Source organism: Phyllobates terribilis, unplaced genomic scaffold (genome assembly GCF_046119375.1).
Source record: "Phyllobates terribilis strain yellow unplaced genomic scaffold, ASM4611937v1 Scaffold_1__5_contigs__length_1240528914, whole genome shotgun sequence".
Classification (NCBI taxonomy): Eukaryota; Metazoa; Chordata; class Amphibia; order Anura; family Dendrobatidae; genus Phyllobates; species Phyllobates terribilis.
The window spans coordinates 983,560,043-983,585,033 of record NW_027362761.1 but is presented as its reverse complement, the minus strand read 5'-3'; the positions used below and the strand labels follow the sequence as shown (position 1 = coordinate 983,585,033).

At 46.1% G+C, this 24,991-nt stretch overlaps 1 protein-coding gene across 17 annotated transcripts in view; it reads left to right on the top strand.

Annotated features, from left to right (window-relative positions):
- TENM3 (teneurin transmembrane protein 3) overlaps positions 1 to 24,991 on the top strand; it is a 1,704,102-nt gene that overhangs the window by 1,539,695 nt on the left and 139,416 nt on the right. For all 17 annotated transcript variants that reach the window (XM_073643373.1, XM_073643362.1, XM_073643479.1 and 14 more), the window contains 2 exons: positions 7,337 to 7,553; positions 24,274 to 24,393. In XM_073643373.1, the coding sequence (XP_073499474.1) occupies positions 7,337 to 7,553; positions 24,274 to 24,393 (337 nt within the window). The remainder of the gene's footprint in view (positions 1 to 7,336; positions 7,554 to 24,273; positions 24,394 to 24,991) is intronic.

Here is a 24,991-nt window from a genome sequence, read left to right as displayed (position 1 = left end):
TAAAAATTCTCTTCATTCTCAAAAAGGGAGGGATTTTTTATCTTATAGTGTACAGTCCTTTGCTTAGGTTATGAGCTGACCTACAGTCTCAGAGTAGCCAGTTACCTAGGAAAGGAGTATGCAAATTGTCTCTTCAAAGAGGAATGGGACTTGTACCAGTAGTGCCACCTACTGGAAGTAGCAATCCTAAAAGCCTTACCCTGGCATGTCAATCTCCATACAGAGAAACCTTGGATCCTTGTCCGAGGCCTCTCATACATCCAAATCAGATCTCATACTATGTACTGAGGATGGACAACACCCCGAAACACGTGTTTGCATATTGAGATTCTGGTTTGGCTTTTATCCTAAATTATGGGGCAAGGCTCGTTAAAAGGTCGATATTGACTTTTAGGATGGCTACTTCCAGTGGGTTGCCCTCAAATTCAAGTCCTTTTCGTATCTGAAGAGACAATCTGCATATTTAATTTACCAGAGGAGCATTGCATGGCCTATAAGCCTCCTTACCCAGGCATGTCACTCTCCATAAGGAGAAACGTTACCCCTTAGACCCTAGGGAAGACACACTCTAGGCTCTATGCTTTAGAGTGTGCTTGTGGAGCTGTGAAGCTGGCCCGATCTCTGAATCTGATCATCCTCTATGCCCTTGTGTTATTTCCACCCACATATGGTAACTGAGTATATACACAGAACACAAAAGACGGGTTATTCCAAAAATTGCAAGTTATTCCCTATTCATAAGATACTATCCGACTACTGGACCCTTCAGTGATCCTGATAGCAGGACTCTATACCCTGACAACTGGGCTCTGCAGAATGGAGCAGAAATGTATATGCTCGGCCTCCTTTCCAAATATTGTCGATGGGTCTGCCGGAGAAAGCCTAGTACAAAGCTTGTCAATTTTCTTCGGTCCCATAGAAAGTAAACGGAGTGTAGGTGGAGCATGAGCACCTCTACTCCATTCAAGATGGAGCTCAGGATTCAGGAGACTTGTTCTCACTTAGAATCCCAGGAGTTGGACCTCTAGATATCAGCAAGTTTTCCCATATCCAAAGAATAGGTGATGATGTGCTATTTTAGGAATAAGCCTTTAAGATGCCAATAGAAATTAGAACTTAGTTGAAACGATTGTTTTTTTGATAAAACATAAGCGTGATCAAGCTTTTCTACTGACCGATCCCTAATTGTCAATGATTGATGAAGTTGGACGTGTTTTATTTTTTGCCTGATAGTTGGAAGAAAGATGTTCCATTCAACAATGTTTCTTAGAAAGAACATCCTCTGAAAGATTATTTATTAGTGGTCATGGTCATCCCGCATGTATGGACAGTAATGGCCATTGTTGACCTGACGACCGTACATTTATTGACATTTCAACCATCAATCCACCTACATCAAACGTGTACGGTCAACTTTAATGACAAAATTCATCATACTAACAGAACTCTGTTCTCCATGTTCGTCCTGTTTCCCATCCCAAGAAATGACACCCTTAATTAAAACAATGAATAGTAGCACTCACGTGAACTCACACATAAGTCTTTAGTAAAGTTATGTATTATTTAGAAAGAACAACATCCTTATAATCTTTTTATAAACATACTCCATAAAAGTGGAGTACTTTTATTACATCCTTCCCAGAGGCATTCAAATATTTTGTGCTTTCTCCGGCCACATTTGTAGCTTATACTGTAGACTTTGGCATTTATGCCACTCAAAGGCATTTCGAGCAGGAATATTGCATCTTATTTAAGTAGCCCTTGAGTGCCGTTCGTGATTACAGCTCTGGCTATTTGACGCTGTAGCTGATTGGATTGTGTTCAGCACACGAGCATTCCTATGGAAGGAAAGGGATTTATTTATTTCAATTCCAATCTCCTAAGCGCAATTTGCTCCAGCAAAGTATTTCCATGATACATATTGCAGCCATTCCCAAAACTCCAGGGGGCAGCAAAACTTCCAAGAGATTCACCCAATGACCCGCCATAAGTCTGCAGCTGTGTCTCGACACAATTACTTAAACAAGCGGCTTGTGCTATTGGCACACATTAAGCACCACTCGACAATCATGAGGGCAAACCTTCTGAGACGTTCAACTGAGAATAGAGCTGTGCAAATGTGCATCAATATATGCATTTTTCATTTTTATATTGTCTTCACTATATACATACCTGTGAAGTCTCGGCCAAAGTTTAGATTATCCTATATATCTCTGATTATATTGCAGCCGGCGCCTTCTGCTGGGAAATATACAGATCATTAGTATGTTCAATCGTCTAAAACAGAGAAATTATAGAATCAGATGAATAATCCCTGATCATTTCTTTATTATTTTATTTTTTAAATAAAATAATGGATTCTAAGAAGAGAATAGATAAAAGTAACTCATACAGTATAGTGAAATTAACATAGCCAGGGGAAATGAAACAGCGACAATGGACTTCCCTCTCCAACTAAATATTCCCACTGTGTACAGGACACCATTCTGGCTTAACAACATGGTGCAATATTTTAGCCTTAAAGAGAATCTGTCACCAGGTTTTGGCTACCCCATCTGAGAACTGCATGATGTAGAGGCAGAAACCGTGATTCCAGTGTTGTGTCACTTACTGAGAAGGTTGCTGCAGTTTTGATAAAATCACTGTTTTATTTGTTGCAAATTTATGAGTTCTCTGAATGCTGAGCTGTGTATAACCCCGCCCACAGCACTGATTGGCAGCTTTCTGTGTAAGCTGCCAATCAGTGCTGGGGCTGGGGTTATACACAGCTCAAGTACATGGAGGACTCATGGAAGCAAGTTTTCTAGTCTTCTAGTGACAGTCTCATGTTGATAAAATTGTGATTTTATCAAAACTACAGCAAGCAGCCCAGTAATTGATACATTGCTGGAATCAGTTTTTCTGTCTCTACATTGTGCTTCTCTCAGATTAGGTAGAAAAAACTTAGTGATAGATTCCCTTTAAGGCCATACACATCAGACAGCTATTAGTTGACCGTACCCTATCATTTATAATCAGGATCTGTGCTGTATGATGAAAGGAGAAAAAACACTTCCAGATACAAGGAGAATGAAAAAAAATATTTGTATACTATATATATATATATATATATATATATATATAAATTACCTAATCTTTTACCTGAAGTCATCTGTTTGGAGAGATTCAAGAATCCCTTAGTCATCAGCTCTAGAACAGTACTTATTTCCTCTTCCTTTGTGCTTTTCTCTTTGTCTATAGCCGGTTTTCTCTGCTCTCCATAAGACATTAGATACTTTCCCCTCTCTCTAATGCAGATCAGTGTACAATCCCCTCCACTTCCCTTCTGTTATTTTTAATACTGAAAGAACACAGGGGGAAACGGAGGAGCTATGATGGATTTGTAAACATTTTTATAGAGCACTCAGCTACATAGATGAAGGACATATAGACACTTTGCTGCAGCAAAATGGTGGAAAATGTTTTAAAGAAGGCTATTTACAAACTTGTTTAAAATGTTTTTTTTTCTCAGGCTTAAGCTAAATTTACATAGAACGACTGCAGGTTGGCAAATTACATTTAATTTCCCTACCGAATGAATGGTGATCACTGTCACGTTCCTACTAGACTCTTGTTCGATTTTCTCAGTGAAAAATCGAGAGTGACTGTAGAAATTTAGCAAAATGAGCAAAATAAAATATCTGAACAAAGATGTGCATAGCCTTAAGAGCTCACTCACACTTAAGGACTAACGAATAATTCAGCAGAGTGCTATCTGACATTTTCTCCAATGTTATACTAAGGAACATTATTATACTAATTAGCATCATTATACTAAGGAGCATTGCTTACTAGCGTTTATTTTCTCATGTCAAGTCGGCATAAGAAGAAAATCGCTGCATGCTGCGACTGGCAGGGTATACTGGATTGCGAGCACCCATAAAAGTCTATGGGTGCGTGTAAAACATCGGACTGCACTTGGATGGCATTTGAATGCAGTCCGATATACGCCGAGAATAGGCAATGGAGGGGATGGAGAAATTAAGTTCTCCATCTTCTTCGTGCCTGTGATCTGATTCTCGCCTGCAAGAGGATCGGAGCACAGAGCACTGACACTCGGCTCACGCTCACAGCAGAGTTTGAGCCGAGGGTCATTTGCATACAGCATCCGATTCTCTTGCTTGAGAGAATCATTGGATGCTACTCGCCAGTGTGAGCGAGCCCTTAAGCTAATCTTGTGTAAGTGAGCCCTTTAGCTAATGTTGTGTGAGCGAGCCCTTAACTTAATCTAGTGTGAACGAGCCCTTTAGCTAATCTTGTGGGAGTGAACCCTTTAGCTAATCTTGTGTGAGTGAGCCCTTAAGCTAATCTTGTGTGAGCGAGCCCTTTAGCTAAGGCTGTGTGAGCGAGCCTTTTAGCTAAGCTTGTGTGAGCGAGTCCTTTAGCTAATCTTGTGTGAGCGAGCCCTTTAGCTAATTTTGTGGGCGTGAATCCTTTAGCTAATCTTGTGTGAGTGAGCCCTTTAGCTAATCTTGTGTGAGTGAGCTCTTTAGCTAATCTTGTGTGAGTGAGCCCTTTAGCTAATCTTGTGTGAGTGAGCCCTTTAGCTAATCTTGTGTGAGTGAGCCCTTTAGCTAATCTTGTATGAGTGAGCCCTTTAGCTAATCTTGTGTGAGTGAACCCTTAAACTAATCTTGTGTGAGTGAGCTCTTAAGCTAATCTTGTGTGAGTGAGCTCTTTAGCTAATCTTGTGTGAGTGAGCCCTTTAGCTAATCTTGTGCGAGTGAACCCTTAAACTAATCTTGTGTGAGTGAGTCCTTAATCTAATCTTGTGTGAGTGAACCCTTAGGCTAATCTTGTGTGAGTGAACTCTTAAGCTAATCTTGTGTAAGTGAATCTTTTAGCTAATCTTGTGTGAGTAAACCCTTTAGCTAATCTTGTGTGAGTGAACCCTTAAGCTAATCTTGTGTGAGTGAATCCTTTAGCTAATCTTGTGTGAGGGGACCCTTTAGCTAATCTTGTGTGAGTGAACCCTTTAGCTAATCTTGTGTGAGTGAGCCATTAAGATAATCTTGTGTGAGTGAGCCCTTTAGCTAATCTTGTGTGAGTGAGCCCTTTAGCTAATGTTGTGTGAGTGAGCCATTAAGATAATCTTGTGTGAGTGAGTCCTTAATCTAATCTTGTGTGAGTGAACCCTTAGGCTAATCTTGTGTGAGTGAACTCTTAAGCTAATCTTGTGTAAGTGAATCTTTTAGCTAATCTTGTGTGAGTAAACCCTTTAGCTAATCTTGTGTGAGTGAACCCTTAAGCTAATCTTGTGTGAGTGAATCCTTTAGCTAATCTTGTGTGAGGGGACCCTTTAGCTAATCTTGTGTGAGTGAACCCTTTAGCTAATCTTGTGTGAGTGAGCCATTAAGATAATCTTGTGTGAGTGAGCCCTTTAGCTAATCTTGTGTGAGTGAGCCCTTTAGCTAATGTTGTGTGAGTGAGCCATTAAGATAATCTTGTGGGAGTGAACCCTTTAGCTAATCTAGTGTGAGTGAGCCATTAAGATAATCTTGTGTCAGTGAGCCCTTTAGCTAATCTAGTGTGAGTGAGCCCTTTAGCTAATCTTGTGTGAGTGAGCCCTTTAGCTAATCTTGTGTGAGTGAGCCCTTTAGCTAATCTTGTGTGAGTGAGCCCTTAACTAATCTTGTGTGAGCGAGCCCTTAAACTAATCTCGTGTTAGTATCACCAGCTGAACCGGATCTTCCCTCAGTCAGTTATAATGGCTCATTGTTTTCTATATAGTGTGAGGGGTGACCCGTCTTTTTTACATCTTTTAGTGAATACAGCAGTTTACGCTGAGTGTTGATCAGAGTTCACTGCTTGGAAACATTGTGCTTTCCATATTATGCTGGTAGCGATTGTGCTTGCAGGAAGAAGCTCTGTCGGTAAATCTCCTGCAATGATAGCCCGGTATCCACCATAATGCTGCATTGTCTATGATCTTATTGGCTTTAGTCTCGTGTGAACAATCCCCTTACCACAATACAGTGTACACTTGTCTTTCAATCCATCCCAGTGGGGTTAAATAAATGGAGTATGAACTAGCAGTCAGCCGGAGCAGCCTCACTTGAGCTGGGTTTGGCCGGGGCGAGTGCTTTCTGTTGGTTATACTAGATAATAGAGGCTACTGACGTGTGGAGACAGAATGAGAAATGTTTTCTCCAGTTCTATAGAGCCAGATTCATAACCATCCGTCATTCGCTTGGGCAAGTTGCTGATAAACTCCACACAAAAATAACAAACAGTATGTCCCTGCATCTTGGCTGGTGAAAATGAGATCCTTCCTCTGATTGATGTCAGCAGAGAGGCTTGTAAAAAATGCATTTCCAGCTGATTAGTTCAGAATGTGTCAATCTCATGCAGTTTTTATGACCCACACACTACATGCCAGATGTACATTTGCTTTTTATAAACTAACAAAGATGAATTACTAAATGCTAGTATTTTCCCCCTGGAACCATACCCTATTATACCCCGGAGAATGAAGGAACTTTATTTTGTAATACATCATAGAGTGCTTCTTTATATCTCTTTAGGAGAAGATAGAGAGAGGTATTTCATATTACTTCTTATTAGGAGCCGTGGATTGGGTATAGCATATTCGGCTGGTGATATCGCGCCATCAGGGTAGAGAAATGCCGGTGTTATTCCGTCTGACAGATCTTCTGCCGGTACCTTATGATGGCACTCAGAAGATGCCTTCTTATATTTCATCTGAGAAGTGATTTCAGAAGTTCGTATTATATAGATTTTTCTAGAGTCTTCATCGGGGCGAGGAATATAAAGAATGGGTAGATACATTTCAAAAATTGAGTTTTAGAATAGAAACATTACTAAGCCAAATTAGCGTGTGACAGCTCTACATCACTCTAGCCGTCGACACCGGCCTGCTGATCCCCGTTCCGATAACGGTTATTAAACTCTGCACCGCCACAGCATCTAAATCACATTTTAGCCAGTGTAAGTGTGGAAGATGTGCTGCAACGGCACGGCGTCAGCCTCTGAGCTAGGACTCACTCTACTGCTTAATCTAATTAAATTCAGCTCTCGGAGAACACAGACACTCCAGCAGATCTCTATGTGTGGTTACGTTGTCTCAAATAGGCAGAGACGTAACATCAAATCCACCTATCTTGTCTCTTGATAACATATTTAAAGGTAGCTGAACGCGCAGCCGGAATCAATTCTCTGACAAACGATGACTTCTTTTTCAAGAGTTGGCTATAGATCAGCATTGAAGGTGTTAATAAAGTAAGCACGGTATAATCCTGATGAGTGTGAATTCAATCAAAGTGCTTTCTTCTGGCAGATGGCTTAATCGACTGCATGGACCCAGACTGCTGCTTGCAGAGCGCCTGCCAGAATCAGCCGTACTGCCGAGGCCTACCTGATCCACAGGACATTATCAGCCAGAGCCAACAGTCACCGTCCCAGCAGGCGGCCAGGTCTTTCTACGATAGGATCAGCTTCCTCATAGGACCTGACAGCACCCATGTCATACCTGGAGACAACCCCTTCAATAAAAGGTAAAACTGTCATTACTGCTAAAAATGGAACCTGTTTCCTGGTGGGGACCTGATTTTCGGCTCCTTTATGTTTTTATATAAAAAAGAGCAAAGTCACCCATGTCTATGTCAGTAAGTTTTCAGCATCTTCTAATTGTACATATATTAGCTGACTTGTGAGTTTTAAATATTAAACCATTTAAGTTAAGCCGAGAAGCAATTATAGAGAATGGAAAAAAAATTAAAATAATGTGAATAATGCAATGAACTAATCCCTTCATTGCACATTGAACTGCAATAAATCACAGAAACATAGACATTAGCTAATTCTTCATAGTCTGACAGCTTGGGACGCATTTTCAATTGGTGCCAGTGGCAAAGCAATAGGGATTGTAAATGTAGCTGGTTGCAGCCGTACAGTATGTAGCTACTGTCAGGTGATAGAAGTTATTGTGCCATCACACCATGATGAAATCACATACATAATGCTGATCTGCCGTCTCCATCCTCTGGCGGAGGGAGAATACTCAGAGTTGTAGTTTTGGATTGAATCATATCAACTTATTCTAAACTGATGTAAAAGTCACCAATTCCAAGGCCGAAAACCTTTCACAATAAGGCAGTATTCACACACAGAGCTGTCACGCTGCGGCTGAAAACCACAACAGCCTGGTGCCTCTACAGGCTTTTTACTGTTTCCTTGCACAAAAATGTTATCTTTCAAGAGAACAGCTGTTTCTCCTGCAAGGTAAAGTGATGGTGGAAGAAACAATAGAAAGATGGCATCAACCATTGGTGTAACTATTCAATCCTATGGGTCCTAGAGCAAAATTTGGACTTGGTTTCCCATTCTGCATGTTGCTCAGATGCGTGGGTCCCAGTGGCATTCATAGAGTCTGTGTTGACCCCATAAAAAACTAATAATACAAATATAACGTATAAATCTGACAGACAAACACGGCAATAACATAATTTTCTAATTAATTAACACTTATAAATAATTCAGTCATATGGTTACTAAATAACAAATATTATCCCCATACTATTACTAAACAAAGTCTACTACATAAAGATCAATATTACCAGTAATATCACTATACAAAAGGAAAATAATGTCACCACTCCATGACCATATGTTACCACCACATAATATCTGAATATTACCACCACCAAACCCATTATACCAACACCAACATACCAATAATACCACATAAATAATGTTCTCCTATTAATAATGTCCTACTTTGTGTTTCTCATACATTAATAACGTCCTACTATATGACCCATATAAATTAATAATGTTCCCCTATGTTACATAGGTTGCATAAAGATTTAGGTCCATCAAAATCAACCTTCCTCCCCCAATTATACATTTTGTCACTAATTTAACTGTAACCCACAATGCTATGTGTATCGAGGAAATCGTCCAGCCCTTTTTTGAGAGCTGTTATAGTGTCTGCCATTACTACCTCTTGTGGTCGGCATTCCACAGTCTGACTACTCTGACTGTAAAGAACCCTTTCCTGTTTAGGTGCCGGAGTCGCCTTTCTTCCACCCGTAATGAGTGCCTCCGGGTCCTTAGCATAGTCTTTTTAAGGAATAAGTCATGTGCTAGTCCTTGTATTGACCACACATATATTTCTACATGTAAATGAGATCTCCTCTGAGGCATATTTTTTTCTAAGCTAAACACGACCAACCTCTCATCATATCAGAGGCCTTCCATCCATTATAATAATCTAGTTGCCCCATACATTTAATACTGTTCCCCTATGTATTCTATGTGTCTTGCATCTAGTCATAATGCCCCCTTTGTGCCACCGCAGTCTGCTCCTACACTGCTCTTCACACCTACCCCAACAATCATGTCACATTGTTAAGTCATGTGACAGCTGCATCCAATCAGCAGTCACTAACTGACTGCCTCCTTTCAGTCAGAAAGGTAAAGACTGATCAGCAGTAGGAATAAAGACGCCGATTCATCAAGGCCGACGTTGTTCACACTGATCTTGATGGGGGGGCGTATTGGAGTCAGGCGCCCCTAATTTATTAAGCGGTGCATGGCATTTACTGAATCAGGCTTGTCTGTAAAGCCGCATGCGCTGTGCTGCAAACCTTACTCCAGTCAATAACTATGGATCCCAATATGTTTGCTGAAGGAACGTGCTCTACATCATACAACTGTTTTGCACATTGCGACACCTTCCCTCCCGTGAGAGACTGATGTACCTTTTCACCCTGACCTATTTGGCTTGCCTCTACTATGGGCAGAGAGGCAACGGTGAAGGTGTCATCCAGTACACGCTACTTACAGTGCCTACAAGTAGTATTCAACCCCCTGCAGATTTAGCTGGTTTGATAAGATGCAAATAAGTTAGAGCCTTCAAACTGCAAACGAGAGTAGGTTTTATGAACAGAAGCATAAATCTTACAAACCAAAAAGTTCTGTTGCTCAGTTGAATTTTATTAAATTTTAAACATAAAAGTGTGGGTCAATTATTATACAACCCCTATGTTTAATATTTTGTGGAATAACCCTTGTTTGCAATTACAGCTAATAATCGTCTTTTATAAGACCTGATCAGGCCGGCACAGGTCTGTGGAGTTATCTTGGCCCACTCCTCCATGCAGATCTTCTCCAAGTTATCTAGGTTCTTTGGGTGTCTCATGTGGACTTTATTCTTGAGCTCCTTCCACAAGTTTTCAATTGGGTTAAGGTCAGGAGACTGACTAGGCCACTCCAACACCTTGACTTTTTCCCTCTTGAACCAGGCCTTGGTTTTCTTGGCTGTGTGCTTTGGGTCGTTGTCTTGTTGGAAGATAAAATTACGACCCATCTTAAGATCCTTGATGGAGGAGCGGAGGTTCTTGGCCAAAATCTCCAGGTAGGCCGTGCTATCCATCTTCCCATGGATGGCCAGGCCCCTTGGCTGAGAAACAGCCCCACAGCATGATGCTGCCACCACCATGCTTGACTGTAGGGATGGTATTCTTGGGGTCGTATGCAGTGCCATCCAGTCTCCAAACATCATGTGTGTGGTTGGCACCAAAGATCTCGATCTTGGTCTCATCAGACCATAGAACCTTGAACCAGTCTGTCTCAGAGTCCTCCAAGTGATCATGAGCAAACTGTAGACGAGCCTTGACATGACGCTTTGATAGTAAAGGTACCTTACGGGCTCGTCTGGAATGGAGACCATTGCGGTGGAGTACGTTACTTATGGTATTGACTGAAACCAATGTCCCCACTGCATGAGATCTTCCTGGAGCTCCTTCCTTGTTGTCCTTGGGTTAGCCTTGACTCTTCGGACAAGCCTGGCCTCGGCACGGGAGGACACTTTCAAAGGCTGTCCAGGCCGTGGAAGGCTAACAGTAGTTCCATAAGCCTTCCACTTACGGATGATGCTCCCAGCAGTGGAGACAGGTAGGCCCAACTCTTTGGAAAGGGTTTTGTACCCCTTGCCAGCCTTGTGACCCTCCACGATCTTGTCTCTGATGGCCTTGGAATGCTCCTTTGTCTTTCCCATGTTGACCATGTCTGAGTGCTGTTCACAAGTTTGGGGAGGGTCTTAAATAGTCAGAAAAGGCTGGCAAAAGAGATCTTTAATCCACACATGTGAAGCTCATTATTCTTGGTGCCTGAACTACTTCTAAATACTTTAGGGGGACCAAACAGAATTCTTGTGGTTTGAGGGGTTGAATAATAAATGACACTCTGAATTAACTTTTAACGTTTAAAAAAAAAAAAAAATTTGCTGCAGTGCATTTCCCACTTCCAGGCTGATCTACAGTACAAATGTTACAATGCCAAGTTAATTCCGCATGTGTCAACCAGCTAAATCTGCAGGGGGTTGAATACTACTTGTAGACACTGTATGTAGGACACCAACTCTCACCCAATATGTTACCAATGTAGGACACTAAGATAGATTCAGATTAAAAAACATTAAAAAAACAAATTTAATTAATCAAGTAATTCTTTTAAGAGGCTTTATAATCTCACAAAGTGATGGCGCATCGGTAGGGCTGAGACCCTTGAAACCATAATGATTCTGAAATCTAAGGGGGTTCAGGGCTAGTGTAGCATTGTGCCCGTTTGATTGCTTTTTCCTGATCAGTGCCCCTGGCCATTTGACTACTCATTGAATTGCAGCACAGCATTATTTACTTGAAAGGGGCGCGCTGCAGATCCCTGCACGGTGTGGAGGACAGGCGCGGCGCTGTGCAGGGAAAAAGAAGGACCGGTTGCGCCATGACCTCAATGATGCAACTTTATTCCCAGGAACAGTTTGCGCCCCAGAGTTCGGACCCCACCGATCATGAAATAAGTGCATATTCCAGCAATGTACTATCACGTAATGAGATGGAAAAATCCTTTTAGTGAAATATTTGACCTCTTCAGTTCGCTGTTATCCAAACAACCTGGTGTAATATGCCTCTTTCCACTTGTATACTATTTCTCCTTTCTATGTGCTGGAGAATGTGATATCTGCTCCTAATTATGCGATTTTATACCACAAGAAAATAATTACAACTCAGCCTGTCCCCAAAGTACACATTATTTATATACCTGCAGTCGTCTTTGATTTTTTTAGGTGCTATTTAATTTCATGCACACCGTAAGAAGTCTCATGCGCTGTTTATTCAAATTCTGCCCATCCCCCTCAATCTATCTGCTCTTCACACGTATTTTTCAAAGTCTGCTTGGAAATATCTTCCCATTTTACTTCCATTGTTTATTTCAACACATTTAGTTCCAGATGTCCTTGCAGTACATTGAATTCCATTTTCGGCCTCTCTACCTCCTCGAGGTGCTAATGACATCAGGCTGATATATTCTGAATGTGAAAATCCAATATCTGCAATGCCGAATGCATACTTTCAGAACCGTGATGGAATTGTCTCTGAATATTCCTAAGTAGTTATTTTCAGAAGTTGTTTTTTTTTTATTTCATGCTTTTTTTTTTCCATTTTATTAATACAAATTGTAAAGAAAACATTCATTATGAAGCTCTGATTTCATAATCCGCCTGGCTGGTATTTTACTGAAGCGGTAATGATGTGAAATACAAGCAGTAACTGAGAGCAGGTGCCTTGTGTCCTGCTGAGTGAAGGAAGATGATTTACACTAGAACTCCTGGGTCTAAGGTAATTTAACAGTATTAATGCAGTTAGGCACAGCAGTTGATTAAAAGTTGTTGCACAAATGTTCCTTATTGCCCCCTCTAAATCTTCTCGCTTCCTGTTCCCAGCAGATGTACCAATTGCCGCAAAATTAATTGGAAAGAATACTTTTCTCCATGCAAGTGCCAGATATTTGACATGTCGAAAGCTTGAAGGTTTATTCGTCTGTGAGAGCTTTTATAGCTACTGTAAATGAATGGACTAATCATTTACTACCTTGCCATTCATTAGATAATATTAGGTCTTTTAGAGAAATAATTCTGCAGACTTACATCTGCATTACTTGTCAACGTGCGGCAGACTCTTCGTTCTGCCGAAGACATGGCCGGCTATTTCTCCTTATTGGTGGGTTAATCATGTGCGGCTGGTTGTCACTGATGACAGTTTACTGTATTGTACTGTACATTTAGCAGTTATGCCTGTATAGGGTTTAGACTGAAAGACTACGTGCAGGATGATAAGTCACCGACTGTGTGTATTACTGATATTAGTCAAGAAGAGCACCCAATACATCTAAAGATCCCTAAACTTCAACCATTATCTCACTGCAGTGGGAGCAATGATTAAAGAGTGTCTTTGGAATTTAAAAAAAAAAGCTGCGCTCAACAGACACAGACATTTTAAGGATCTTTATAAGTTTCTTTATAAAACATTTTGATTACAATACCAAAGGTGGCAAATCTGATCTATTTCCCCTTAGAAATCATAGAATGTTAGAGTTGGAGGGGACCTCCAGGGTCATCGTGTCCAACCGTCAATGCAGGATTCACTAAACCATCTCAGACAGATGTCTGTCCAGTCTCTGCGTGAAGACTTCCATTGAAGGAGAACTCTTCACCTCTTGTGGCCGCCTGTTCCACTCATTGATCACCCTCACTGTCAAAAAGTTTTTTCTAATATATAATCTGTATATTGAGAGGGTTGTCCACTAGTGGAAAGCCCCATTGTGCAGCATAAAAGACCAATACCATTCTTTCAATCTCTGAACATTGTTCTTCCACTCAGACGTAACTGTAAAGGCTGCAGCCAATCCATAACAGCTGATTGGCTGCAGCGGATGCATGGCATTTTTTAATGTCAGGTGATTAGCATGGCACCCAGCACTGAGAGTGGAGCATGTATCAGATAGTGGCTGCATGATTTCTACCATATATATTACTCTGAAGCGCTGCGGCGTTTCATAGTAAAACACAGTTTGCAGGCCGCAGCTCTCTCCCTGCATGTGTGTGTAAGTAGAGACCTGTCACTCCAGGGCAGCAGGTGGGGAGAAGGAGCCAGCGACCCGCCTGTCCGACTAGTCTCCCATGTGGTTCGGCCCCAGGCCACTTTTAAACTACTCTGCTACGTTTTAGAGTTAAACATATGTGGCTGAAATCATGCAGCCACTGTCTGATACATGCTGCCCGATCTTTGTATGAGCTGTTAGGTTCCCTTTAAAAACATATATTTTGGCCAAAAATAATTTTTACACTTGTTAAAAAAAACAGTTATCTTCTACAGCCTTTTTACTTCACTGTACATGGTGATAGCAGGATGCAAAATGACTTTCCAGTGAATCCGTCAGCGAGCTTATTCTGATGGCAAAGTTTGTAATTCTCATGTTTAATATCCTGAAGTCCTCCACGTTGATTTATGACCACATCAAAGTAAAGCCCAGCTTTGATGTGGTCATAAATCAGCCTAAAACACCAGAAAAAAACTTTTCTAAAAACTCTTGGTAAAGGCTCCCTTACTTGGACCTATCCATTCAGCAGAAGGATTAACTCCCCTTGTCCTTAAGTATAAAAGCTATACTGCATTACCCCAATGATGCAATATGCCACTTTATACAGTGATATCTTGTGGTATAATAAAATATAACATTATTTAATGAGGTAACTCTACCTATCAAATAACAGGTTACAGCATCATAATACAAATATTTTTTTGCCAACAATGTCCATTTATAATGCAGAGGAGCCTTTTTGCCCCAGTATATATGGAGCCAGATGCCAAGTGTAACCTATGCACCCATACTCTATTGGAAACCAAGCATGACACACAACCATTCCAACATAATTACTCTGTGCTCACCGATGGTCACGTAGTTAACCCCCCTGTGGAGCATTCCCTCATTTACTGGGGTTCAGGAAGCAGATATATGGATAAAATATATAAAGTGTTGCTATAGCTGTTCCTCTTCTTGCCTGTGACTTAACGGGGTTTTCCAACGAACAAAAGTTAATTTTGAACAATAGATCTTGGAATAATAATAAGTTCCACAATTGGATGTGTTTAAATAAAATGTTCCTGTGCTGAGATAATCTCATAAATGTGCCCCTGCTGTGTACTGTGTAATGGCTGTGTCTGACCATACAGGAACATGCTCTGATCATACCACATCTCCTGGGCATGGGGGGAAGGAAAAGAGTATACAAACATTACAGCACGGGGTCACAGCTGATTCTTTTGGTGAGATAAAACATTCCCTGCCTGTTTTTAAACAATGTTTTACTTCAAAGGAAGAATCAGTTGTGATCCCCTGCTGTAATATCTGTATAATCTCTTTTCCTTCCTCCCCTGCCCAGGAGCTGTGGTATGATCAGACCATGTCTCTGTATGGTCAGACACAGCCATTACACAGTACACAGCAGGGGCACATTTATAAGATTATCTCAGCACAGGAACATTTTATTTAACCACATCCAATTGTGGTACTTATTATTCAAAGATCTATTGATTAAAATGAACTTTTGTTTGTGGGAAAACCCCTTTAAAGGAAGCAAGGTGCTCCTTTTCCTTGACCTGTTTCTGGAAGGAGATGACTTTTGGTCATTGTTATGAAAGCCGGCCGGTGGGTGCAGCTCTCTGGCGCCCCCTTACCTCTCAGGTCAGTCAAGGTACTGCACCTAGAGAAAGTAGTGCCAGGTAGCTGCAACCAGCGCAGGGAACACGGTAGTGTGTTATCCCTTCAACGTCACTACACAGCACAACTCGCTAGCGCCCTCTTAGCCTCAGGTCAGTCAAGGAACTGCACCTAGGATAAGCGGTCGCCAGAGAGACTGTCCTGTAACCTACTGGGTATCGGGGCCCTCTGTAGTGAGGGCGGTATATATATCTTCCTTGGCCGCGCCAGGAATATATATATCTGAACCTCCGACCGTCACTACCAGCCTTCCCCAATCCCCAGTTGGTATGCTGCCACCAGTCCCTATTTTAGATATACGCCCAGTCCGTGAATGGGCCTATATCGGGTCAGGAACCAACCCTGGGTAGCGTTTTTGGCTTGAGCCGAGCTCACACGGACGTGCGTTCGTTATGCAGAATAAAAGGCAGGCCCACAATTACTTGAGGTAATTGATTATAATAATACACTAGATACACGATATACAACTAAATATACACAGGTATAAGGTCAGGCTAAACTATACAACAATGGAATACAACACACAGAATCACCACAGCATATCAGTTACCGGTTTCTTGATTTTCTTGTGACGCAGGGAGAGGATTCTGCGGTCGCAGGCACGGTTCTTTGTTACAGGCTGAGGCCTACCACCGCATGGTCAAACTGCTCCTCCCCTTGGTGGCCTCAGCTGGTGCTCAGATGTTCAGCACACCACTCTTGGGTCAAGACTGACTTGTCTCTTGTCTGTCCTGCTATCTTACCTGCCCTGTCCCGCCCACTGCTGGTGAGGTCAGCTGGCTCAGTCTCCACCCTCAGGTCTAACTTCGATCAGAAGCCCAAATTCTAAGGAACCCAATAACTTCTTCTGGGATGGTCTCATGATACCCCCAGGGGTTCCCATGGATTCGGGCCGCCGTAACCGACCTTTTGATATCAATTATGATACCATACGGTCCTCAGGAATGGCTCCGCGCTATATCTTGGCTTCCAGAGCACGTACAAACGTCTACCGCGGAGGCTTGTGTGCGCAATGGCTCCGGGACGCCGTGATATTTTTTTATTGGCCCATCCCACGCAACATGCGTGTACTATTCATGTTTCTATATCTTATGCCTCCATGCTTGTGACAGACAAAGAAACTAGTCCTATGGGACAAATGGTCAGGTACAGATAGACGAAGCACCCCCCCCTGCTGGCTGTGTTTCCTCTCGAAGTCTTTGAAGCTCCTAGCATTCAAGTGTTAAGTAGGCTTCTTATCTTACAGGAGCCTGGATGGGGGGAAACTATCTAGTTGACGTTTTAACAGAAGGTCCCAAGGGTGGGGGCTGCTGAAGTGTGGCCATCCCTGGATATGATTTATCATTACCAAGATGGCGGCTACAGGTTCATCACACCTCCCCCTATACGAGGGCGCGAGGGGGTAGCACATTCCTGTGTTCCCCCGTGCGTCCTTCTGCACCCTCCCCTTGCCGGGATAACCCGTCAGCGTTACCGTGGTCACGGCCTCTTCTGTGGCGAATGGAGAAGTGGTACTGCTGGAGAGCGAGGCTCCAGCGTAGCAACCTGCCATTCGACCCAGAGACCGTGTGTAACCAGCTGAGGGGGTTGTGGTCCGTCTCCACGGTGAAATGGCTCCCGTACAAGTAGGGCTGCAGACGCTGCAGGGCCCATACAATCGCCAGGCATTCTTTTTCCACCGTGGAGTAAGCCACCTCCCGGGGCAGTAGCTTCCTGCTCAGGTACAAGACAGGATGTTCCTGGCCTGTCGTGTTGACCTGACTTAGCACAGCACCGAGGCCAAAGTCACTGGCGTCGGTCTGTACCACAAACGGCCGGTCGAAGTCGGCAGCTTGCAGTACAGGGGAGCTACTTAGGGCGGCCTTGAGTGCCCCGAAAGCTGTCTCGCAGGCGACTGTCCAGTCGACTGCGACGGGCAGCTTCTTCTTGGTGAGGTCCGTCAGGGGCTTGGCCAGGGTGCTATAGTGTGGGACGAACCTCCTATAGTACCCGGCGGTCCCCAAGAAGGACATCACCTGCTTTTTGGTCCTAGGAGTGGGCCAGGATGCGATGGCATCCACTTTCCCCGGTTCTGGCTTCAGAACCCCCCCGCCTACCCGGTGACCCAGGTAGAGGACCTCACTCATGCCCAGCTGGCACTTTTCCGGCTTGATGGTCAAGCCTGCCCGGTGGATCCGACCGAGCACCTGCCGCAGGTGCTCTAGGTGATCCTCCCAAGTGGGACTGAAGACTGCAATATCGTCCAAGTACGCAGCCGCGTACCCTTCAAGTCCCTCAAGCAGCGTATTGACCATCCGCTGAAAAGTGGCAGGGGCATTCTTCATGCCGAATGGCATCACTGTGGACTCGTACAGTCCAAAAGGGGTGATAAAGGCAGAGCGTTCCCTTGCCGCGGGGGTCAGAGGAATCTGCCAGTACCCCCGGCTCAGATCCATGATGGTCAGGTACTTAGCCCCGGCCATCCGATCGAGCAGGTCATCGATGCGTGGTATGGGGAACGCATCGGTGGCCGTTACAGCGTTGAGCCCCCGGTAGTCCACGCAGAACCGTGTAGTTCGGTCCTTCTTTGGAACGAGGACTACAGGCGAGGCCCACGCGCTGCTGGATGCCTGGATCACCCCCAGCTTCAGCATCTCGTCTATCTCTTGGCGCATGTTTCCCTGCACCTCGAAAGAGACCCGATATGCTGAACGCCGGATCGGCGGGTGATCGCCAGTGTCCACGTCGTGGACAGCCATCTCAGTCCTTCCGGGCAGGCTGCTGAACAGCCCCCGGAAGGGGTGCAGGGTGGTCCCCAGCTGGGACCGTTGGTCCTCCGTGAGCTGGTGGCCAACCCCCACATCCTCGATGGACCCACCCGCCTTGGCTTGGGTGAGCAGATCCAGGAGGGTTTCTACCTCTCCTTCCTCGGGAAGGTTGCACGCTGGGTGGGCAGTCGCTTCCCGCTCATGATGAGCCTTCATCATGTTCACGTGGAAGGCCTTCCTCCTTCCACGGGCGTGATCCAGGGTGACCAGATAGGTGACGGCATTGAGTTTCTGGTGCACGAAGTAGGGACCTTCCCAGGCTGCCTGAAGCTTGTTCTGTGGTACGGGGACCAGTACCCACACCTTTTGACCCACCTGGTAGGTCCTCTCACAAGCATTCTGGTCGTACCACCGCTTCTGGTCGGCCTGGGCCTGGGCCATATTGTCCTGCACCAGCTTTGCCAAGGCCATCATCCTGTCCCGGTGGCGCACGACATACTCGATGACCGACACCTCGGGGGTGGCCAAATCCCCTTCCCATGCTTCCTTCACCAGAGCCAGGGGGCCCCGTACCCGTCGCCCGTACAGGAGCTCAAAGGGGGAGAACCCCGTTGAGGCCTGCGGAACCTCCCGGTAAGCAAATAGGAGGTGTGGGAGGTAACGCTCCCAGTCTCTCCCGTGGGAGTCGACCAACATCTTAAGCATCTGCTTTAAGGTGCCATTGAACCGCTCACACAGGCCATTAGTCTGTGGGTGATACGGGCTGGCCACCAGATGTTGCACCTGCATTTGCTTACAGAGGGACTCCATCAGCCGCGACATGAACTGGGTCCCTCGGTCGGTGAGCATTTCTTGGGGGAAACCCACTCTGGAGAAGATCTCCAGTAAGGCGGTAGCCACCTTGTCGGCCCGAATGGACGACAAAGCTACCGCTTCCGGGTACCGGGTGGCATAGTCCACTACCGTGAGTATGAAGCATTTCCCGGAGTGGCTGGGAGTGGACAGAGGTCCAATAAGATCCACAGCGACCCTCGAGAAAGGCTCTTCGATGATTGGCAGAGTTACCAGTGGGGCTTTGGGGCGCGGCCCCGCCTTCCCCACCCTCTGACAGGTGTCACACGAACGGCAGTAGGCACCCACCGCGGCTCCCATCCCAGGCCAGTAGAAATGCTGAGCTATCCTGGCCTTGGTTTTAGCGATCCCTAGGTGTCCGGCCATCGGAATCTCGTGTGCGATCCGCAACAATTCCGCCCTGAACGGATAGGGTACCACTAACTGTCGGTCCCTGGGCCACGCCTCCGGTGAACCCTGCTGGACCGTTACCCGGTACAGCCGTCCCTGGTCCCAGACCACACGCTCGCAGTCTGACTCCATGGGAGGCTGTGCCGCCTGTTCCTTGAGAGCTTTCAGGCTGTCGTCTGCTTCCAACGCAGCCTGAAATTCCTGACTTGATGTGGCCAGAATCGACGAAACTGCCACATCCTCCGTCAGCCCCTCCGGGCATGTCACCTGGCCGCTGTCTGACCCGGCAGACACTTGGTCAGAAGTGGGGAAGCCGTCGGACCTCTGCAAGGCTCCTTGGGCTCCGGCGCTCCCACTCCTGGTGACAGCGGCTATGACCGCTGTGACCGTGGGTAGTGCCTGCTTCCCCTCTGTTTCTGACCAAGCCGCCCGATCAGGCAGGCTTCCTAGGCCTTTGGACATCTCGGATGTGGGGAACTCCTGCCCTGGGGTCTTACCTGGCGGCTCCTCTCTTGGGACACCCCCACCTCCCATGGCCTGTTCCTCCCCCTGCAGTGGGCCTATACTCAGCAGCCTGGATACCCCTGGGAGCCCTACACTGCCGGTAGCTGCCCCCCTCTCCATCCCTGAGCTTCCCTCTACAGAATCCTGCCCGCCCCCTCCCTCACCGGAGGACAAGAGGTCACGGCACGCCGGCTGAGCACCTCTGCGGGCATCCCCACACTCCCCACCTGCTTTCACTAACCCTGTTTGTGTTGTGTCTGTGCAGGTGTTACCCTCAGGTTTCACTCCCTCCTCCTCAGCAGGACACACACTACATACAACATGGTTGGCATTAGCAGCAGACAAATCAATACACTCTTGGGGGGCCGAACTTGGGGGTTCAGAGGGTACATACTGCGATACTAGACGCCCCAAGTCGGTCCCTAATAAAACATTTGCGGGAATATTTGGCGTTACTCCCACCTCCCGCATCCCCCTTCCGGCACCCCAGTCCAAATACACCATGGCAACGGGAAGTGCCGGCTCCACGCCTCCAACCCCGGAGACGGAAAGAGTCTTTCCTGGTACCAAGTCCTGGGGGGACACCACCTCAGGCCGTACCAGTGTTCGTTCAGCGCCCGTGTCCCGCAGTCCCATGACCGCAGAACGGCCTATGGTGACGGGTTGGATGTTGTCCAGGGACCTACCACCACCCCCTCCCACACACAAAACATTGGGCGCTCTCTGGGACTGGGATGGGGTCTTTTGGCGCTGGGGACACTCAGCCCTAAAGTGTCCTGGTTTGTTGCATAGATGACCACGTCTTACGTCTGGTCCTTGCCTGGAGAGGGCAACAGGGGGATACACCCCTTGTGTTCTAGGGGCCGGGGAAACAGGGGCATGACTGGGCTTACCCCCTCTCCAGGTGCTGCTGGCAGACTTCTTCAGCTCAGGCGCCCTGTTATTGGCATACTCGTCTGCCAGGGCGGCTGTAGCAGAAGCCCCTGTTGGTTTTCGGTCACGGAGGAACTGTCGGAGGTCCTCTGGGCAGTTCCACAAAAACTGCTCCGTGACGAACAGTTCCTGGACCTCCTGGCGGGTAGTAAGCGCTAGACCCGAGGTCCAGTGCTCTGCGGCTCTCAACAGCGCCCGCATATGATCGGTCCAGGTGTCCTTGGGGCCACGCAGCAGGCTCCGGAACTTCTGGCGGTACGACTCGGGAGTGAGGTTGTACTGCCGGATCAGGGCCCGCTTGATGCAGTCGTAGTTCTGTACCTCCCCGGCAGGTAAGTCCCCCAAGGCATCCAGGGACTTACCCCTCAAACGGGGGGTCAGGTATCTGGCCCACTGATCCCGGGCCAGATGGTGCTGAAGACAGGTCCGTTCAAATGCCACCAGAAAGGAGTCCAGGTCCCCATCCTTCTCCAGTAGAGGGAAGTCCTCAGCTCGGACTTTGGACGACTTGGTCTCCTGATGGGTTGGTTGCTCTAGCGGAAGCCCCCGCTGGGCCAGGTCCAGTTGGTGCTGGCGCTCCGCAGCTCGCTCTGCACGCTCCGCAACCTCCCGGCGCTCTGCAGCTTCACGCTCCGCAGCCTCCCGGCGCTCTGCAGCTTCACGCTCCGCAGCCTCCCGGCGCTCTGCAGCTTCACGCTCCGCAGCCCGCTCCGCAGCCCGCTCCGCAGCCCGCTCTGCACGCTCCTCCTCCGCTGCCTTCTCTGATGCTGCCAGGAGGGTTTTGTAGACGGCATCGCCATGAGACTGGAGACTTGCCATAGCCGCTTGTAAAAGGGCTTGTTATCTGGACAGGCTGGGCTGGGTAGGTGGTGGGCAGCCCACTGCGGGACCGTATACTGGGGACTGGCTCCCTGAGGTGCCCGGGCTGGACTCCTCCTCGCCATGAGTAACAATGTCCTCCCCTCCTGCCACACGGACCGTAGCATTAGCCTCCTGCAGGGTCTTGCTCCTGGTGCCGTCTGCCATCTTGGTAACCGACACCGCTGCAACCCTGAGTTTGCACACACCTTGTTATACTTTTAGCCTGACCGTCTAATGTTGGGCTGACCTTAAGACTCCAGCAGTGGAAGTTACCACTGGCAGTCTTTAGTGCCTGGGAGTAGGGGTCCCACAACACTATTATTCTGCAATCCCACCGCTCTGCCACCAATGTGATGAAAGCCGGCCGGTGGGTGCAGCTCTCTGGCGCCCCCTTACCTCTCAGGTCAGTCAAGGTACTGCACCTAGAGAAAGTAGTGCCAGGTAGCTGCAACCAGCGCAGGGAACACGGTAGTGTGTTATCCCTTCAACGTCACTACACAGCACAACTCGCTAGCGCCCTCTTAGCCTCAGGTCAGTCAAGGAACTGCACCTAGGATAAGCGGTCGCCAGAGAGACTGTCCTGTAACCTACTGGGTATCGGGGCCCTCTGTAGTGAGGGCGGTATATATATCTTCCTTGGCCGCGCCAGGAATATATATATCTGAACCTCCGACCGTCACTACCAGCCTTCCCCAATCCCCAGTTGGTATGCTGCCACCAGTCCCTATTTTAGATATACGCCCAGTCCGTGAATGGGCCTATATCGGGTCAGGAACCAACCCTGGGTAGCGTTTTTGGCTTGAGCCGAGCTCACACGGACGTGCGTTCGTTATGCAGAATAAAAGGCAGGCCCACAATTACTTGAGGTAATTGATTATAATAATACACTAGATACACGATATACAACTAAATATACACAGGTATAAGGTCAGGCTAAACTATACAACAATGGAATACAACACACAGAATCACCACAGCATATCAGTTACCGGTTTCTTGATTTTCTTGTGACGCAGGGAGAGGATTCTGCGGTCGCAGGCACGGTTCTTTGTTACAGGCTGAGGCCTACCACCGCATGGTCAAACTGCTCCTCCCCTTGGTGGCCTCAGCTGGTGCTCAGATGTTCAGCACACCACTCTTGGGTCAAGACTGACTTGTCTCTTGTCTGTCCTGCTATCTTACCTGCCCTGTCCCGCCCACTGCTGGTGAGGTCAGCTGGCTCAGTCTCCACCCTCAGGTCTAACTTCGATCAGAAGCCCAAATTCTAAGGAACCCAATAACTTCTTCTGGGATGGTCTCATGATACCCCCAGGGGTTCCCATGGATTCGGGCCGCCGTAACCGACCTTTTGATATCAATTATGATACCATACGGTCCTCAGGAATGGCTCCGCGCTATATCTTGGCTTCCAGAGCACGTACAAACGTCTACCGCGGAGGCTTGTGTGCGCAATGGCTCCGGGACGCCGTGATATTTTTTTATTGGCCCATCCCACGCAACATGCGTGTACTATTCATGTTTCTATATCTTATGCCTCCATGCTTGTGACAGACAAAGAAACTAGTCCTATGGGACAAATGGTCAGGTACAGATAGACGAAGCACCCCCCCCTGCTGGCTGTGTTTCCTCTCGAAGTCTTTGAAGCTCCTAGCATTCAAGTGTTAAGTAGGCTTCTTATCTTACAGGAGCCTGGATGGGGGGAAACTATCTAGTTGACGTTTTAACAGAAGGTCCCAAGGGTGGGGGCTGCTGAAGTGTGGCCATCCCTGGATATGATTTATCATTACCAAGATGGCGGCTACAGGTTCATCACAGTCATCATTGATTAGACTCACTAGACGTAGATAAAGAGGCTCTCCAGTTTGAGGACTCATCATATCTCACCAATCTGAAGAGGAGATGCAAGAGTTAACTGTAGTCTTACCCAACTTTTTAGATTTTGAGTGATGTCGAGCGTTAAAAGAGGAGTTCATATCTGTTGGTGAAATGATAAAGAAAAAAGTTTCTTGGAGATATTTTAAAGTTTCAGAAATTCCAGCAGTTCCAAGAATATTCTATAAGACTTTTTCAAATGCAAATGTTATATTGTGGTTACATTGTAAGGTTTTTATCCCTGGAAACAATGTTTCAGGCTCTTCAGCACTGAATAGAAGATAAAAGGTTAATGTAGAAAAGGTTACTTCAGCAGAAAGATTTTATTGTGTTTTTCTGCTCCAGCTAGAGGTGCTCACCATTGGGCAGCTTTATGATGCAGGAACTTTACACTGAACCACCTGAGGTAGTGAAGCGGAGAATTATGCCATGAATCACATCTGAGAAGCAAGTGTGTACATAACCTGAAGTCTTCTGTTCTCTCTCCCCGCAGCCTTGCATCTGTAATTCGAGGCCAGGTTCTCACAGCTGATGGAACACCGCTCATTGGAGTCAATGTGTCATTTCTGCATTACCCGAACTATGGATACACGATCACACGCCAAGATGGGATGTGAGTGCATATGCTCATAAATTACAGGGAGTGCACATAATAAAAGTAGGAAATGTCATGTTTTACTGCATTGCTCTTTCATTTACAGGAAAGCTTTTTATTATGTTATTATTAGAAGCCCGTACGATGGCAGACACCTTCAAAGTTTGTGTTATCTTTTATATAAAACTATATGCAGAAATGAGTAACTCTATATTAAATCATATCTACTAGTCTGATCAGCAGATTTCTACCCAACCAGTAAAACTTCACATGTGCTCATGAATGTTCCTCTTCTTTATTCTGCACATGATTCACCGGGTAGCGCCACAGTTTCTTCTCCACACCCGCATTCTTCTCCCTCCTGTCTTGTGCCTTGTGTGCTTCTTCATCGAGTAGTATATAAAGGGAAGGCACTGCTCAGTTTATGTTTTAGCCAGTATAAAGTTATTTACCTTAATGATGGGACAGGCCATAGTTTGCCAAATCTAAAAACTGGGTGGAGGTAACCATTGTGATTAAACCAATAGTGATTAAAGAAGCCCTCCTATGAAAGCTTTTATCTCCTTAATATATTGTTGTCATCATATTATATAGTACTGTGTGCTTACAATTGCTC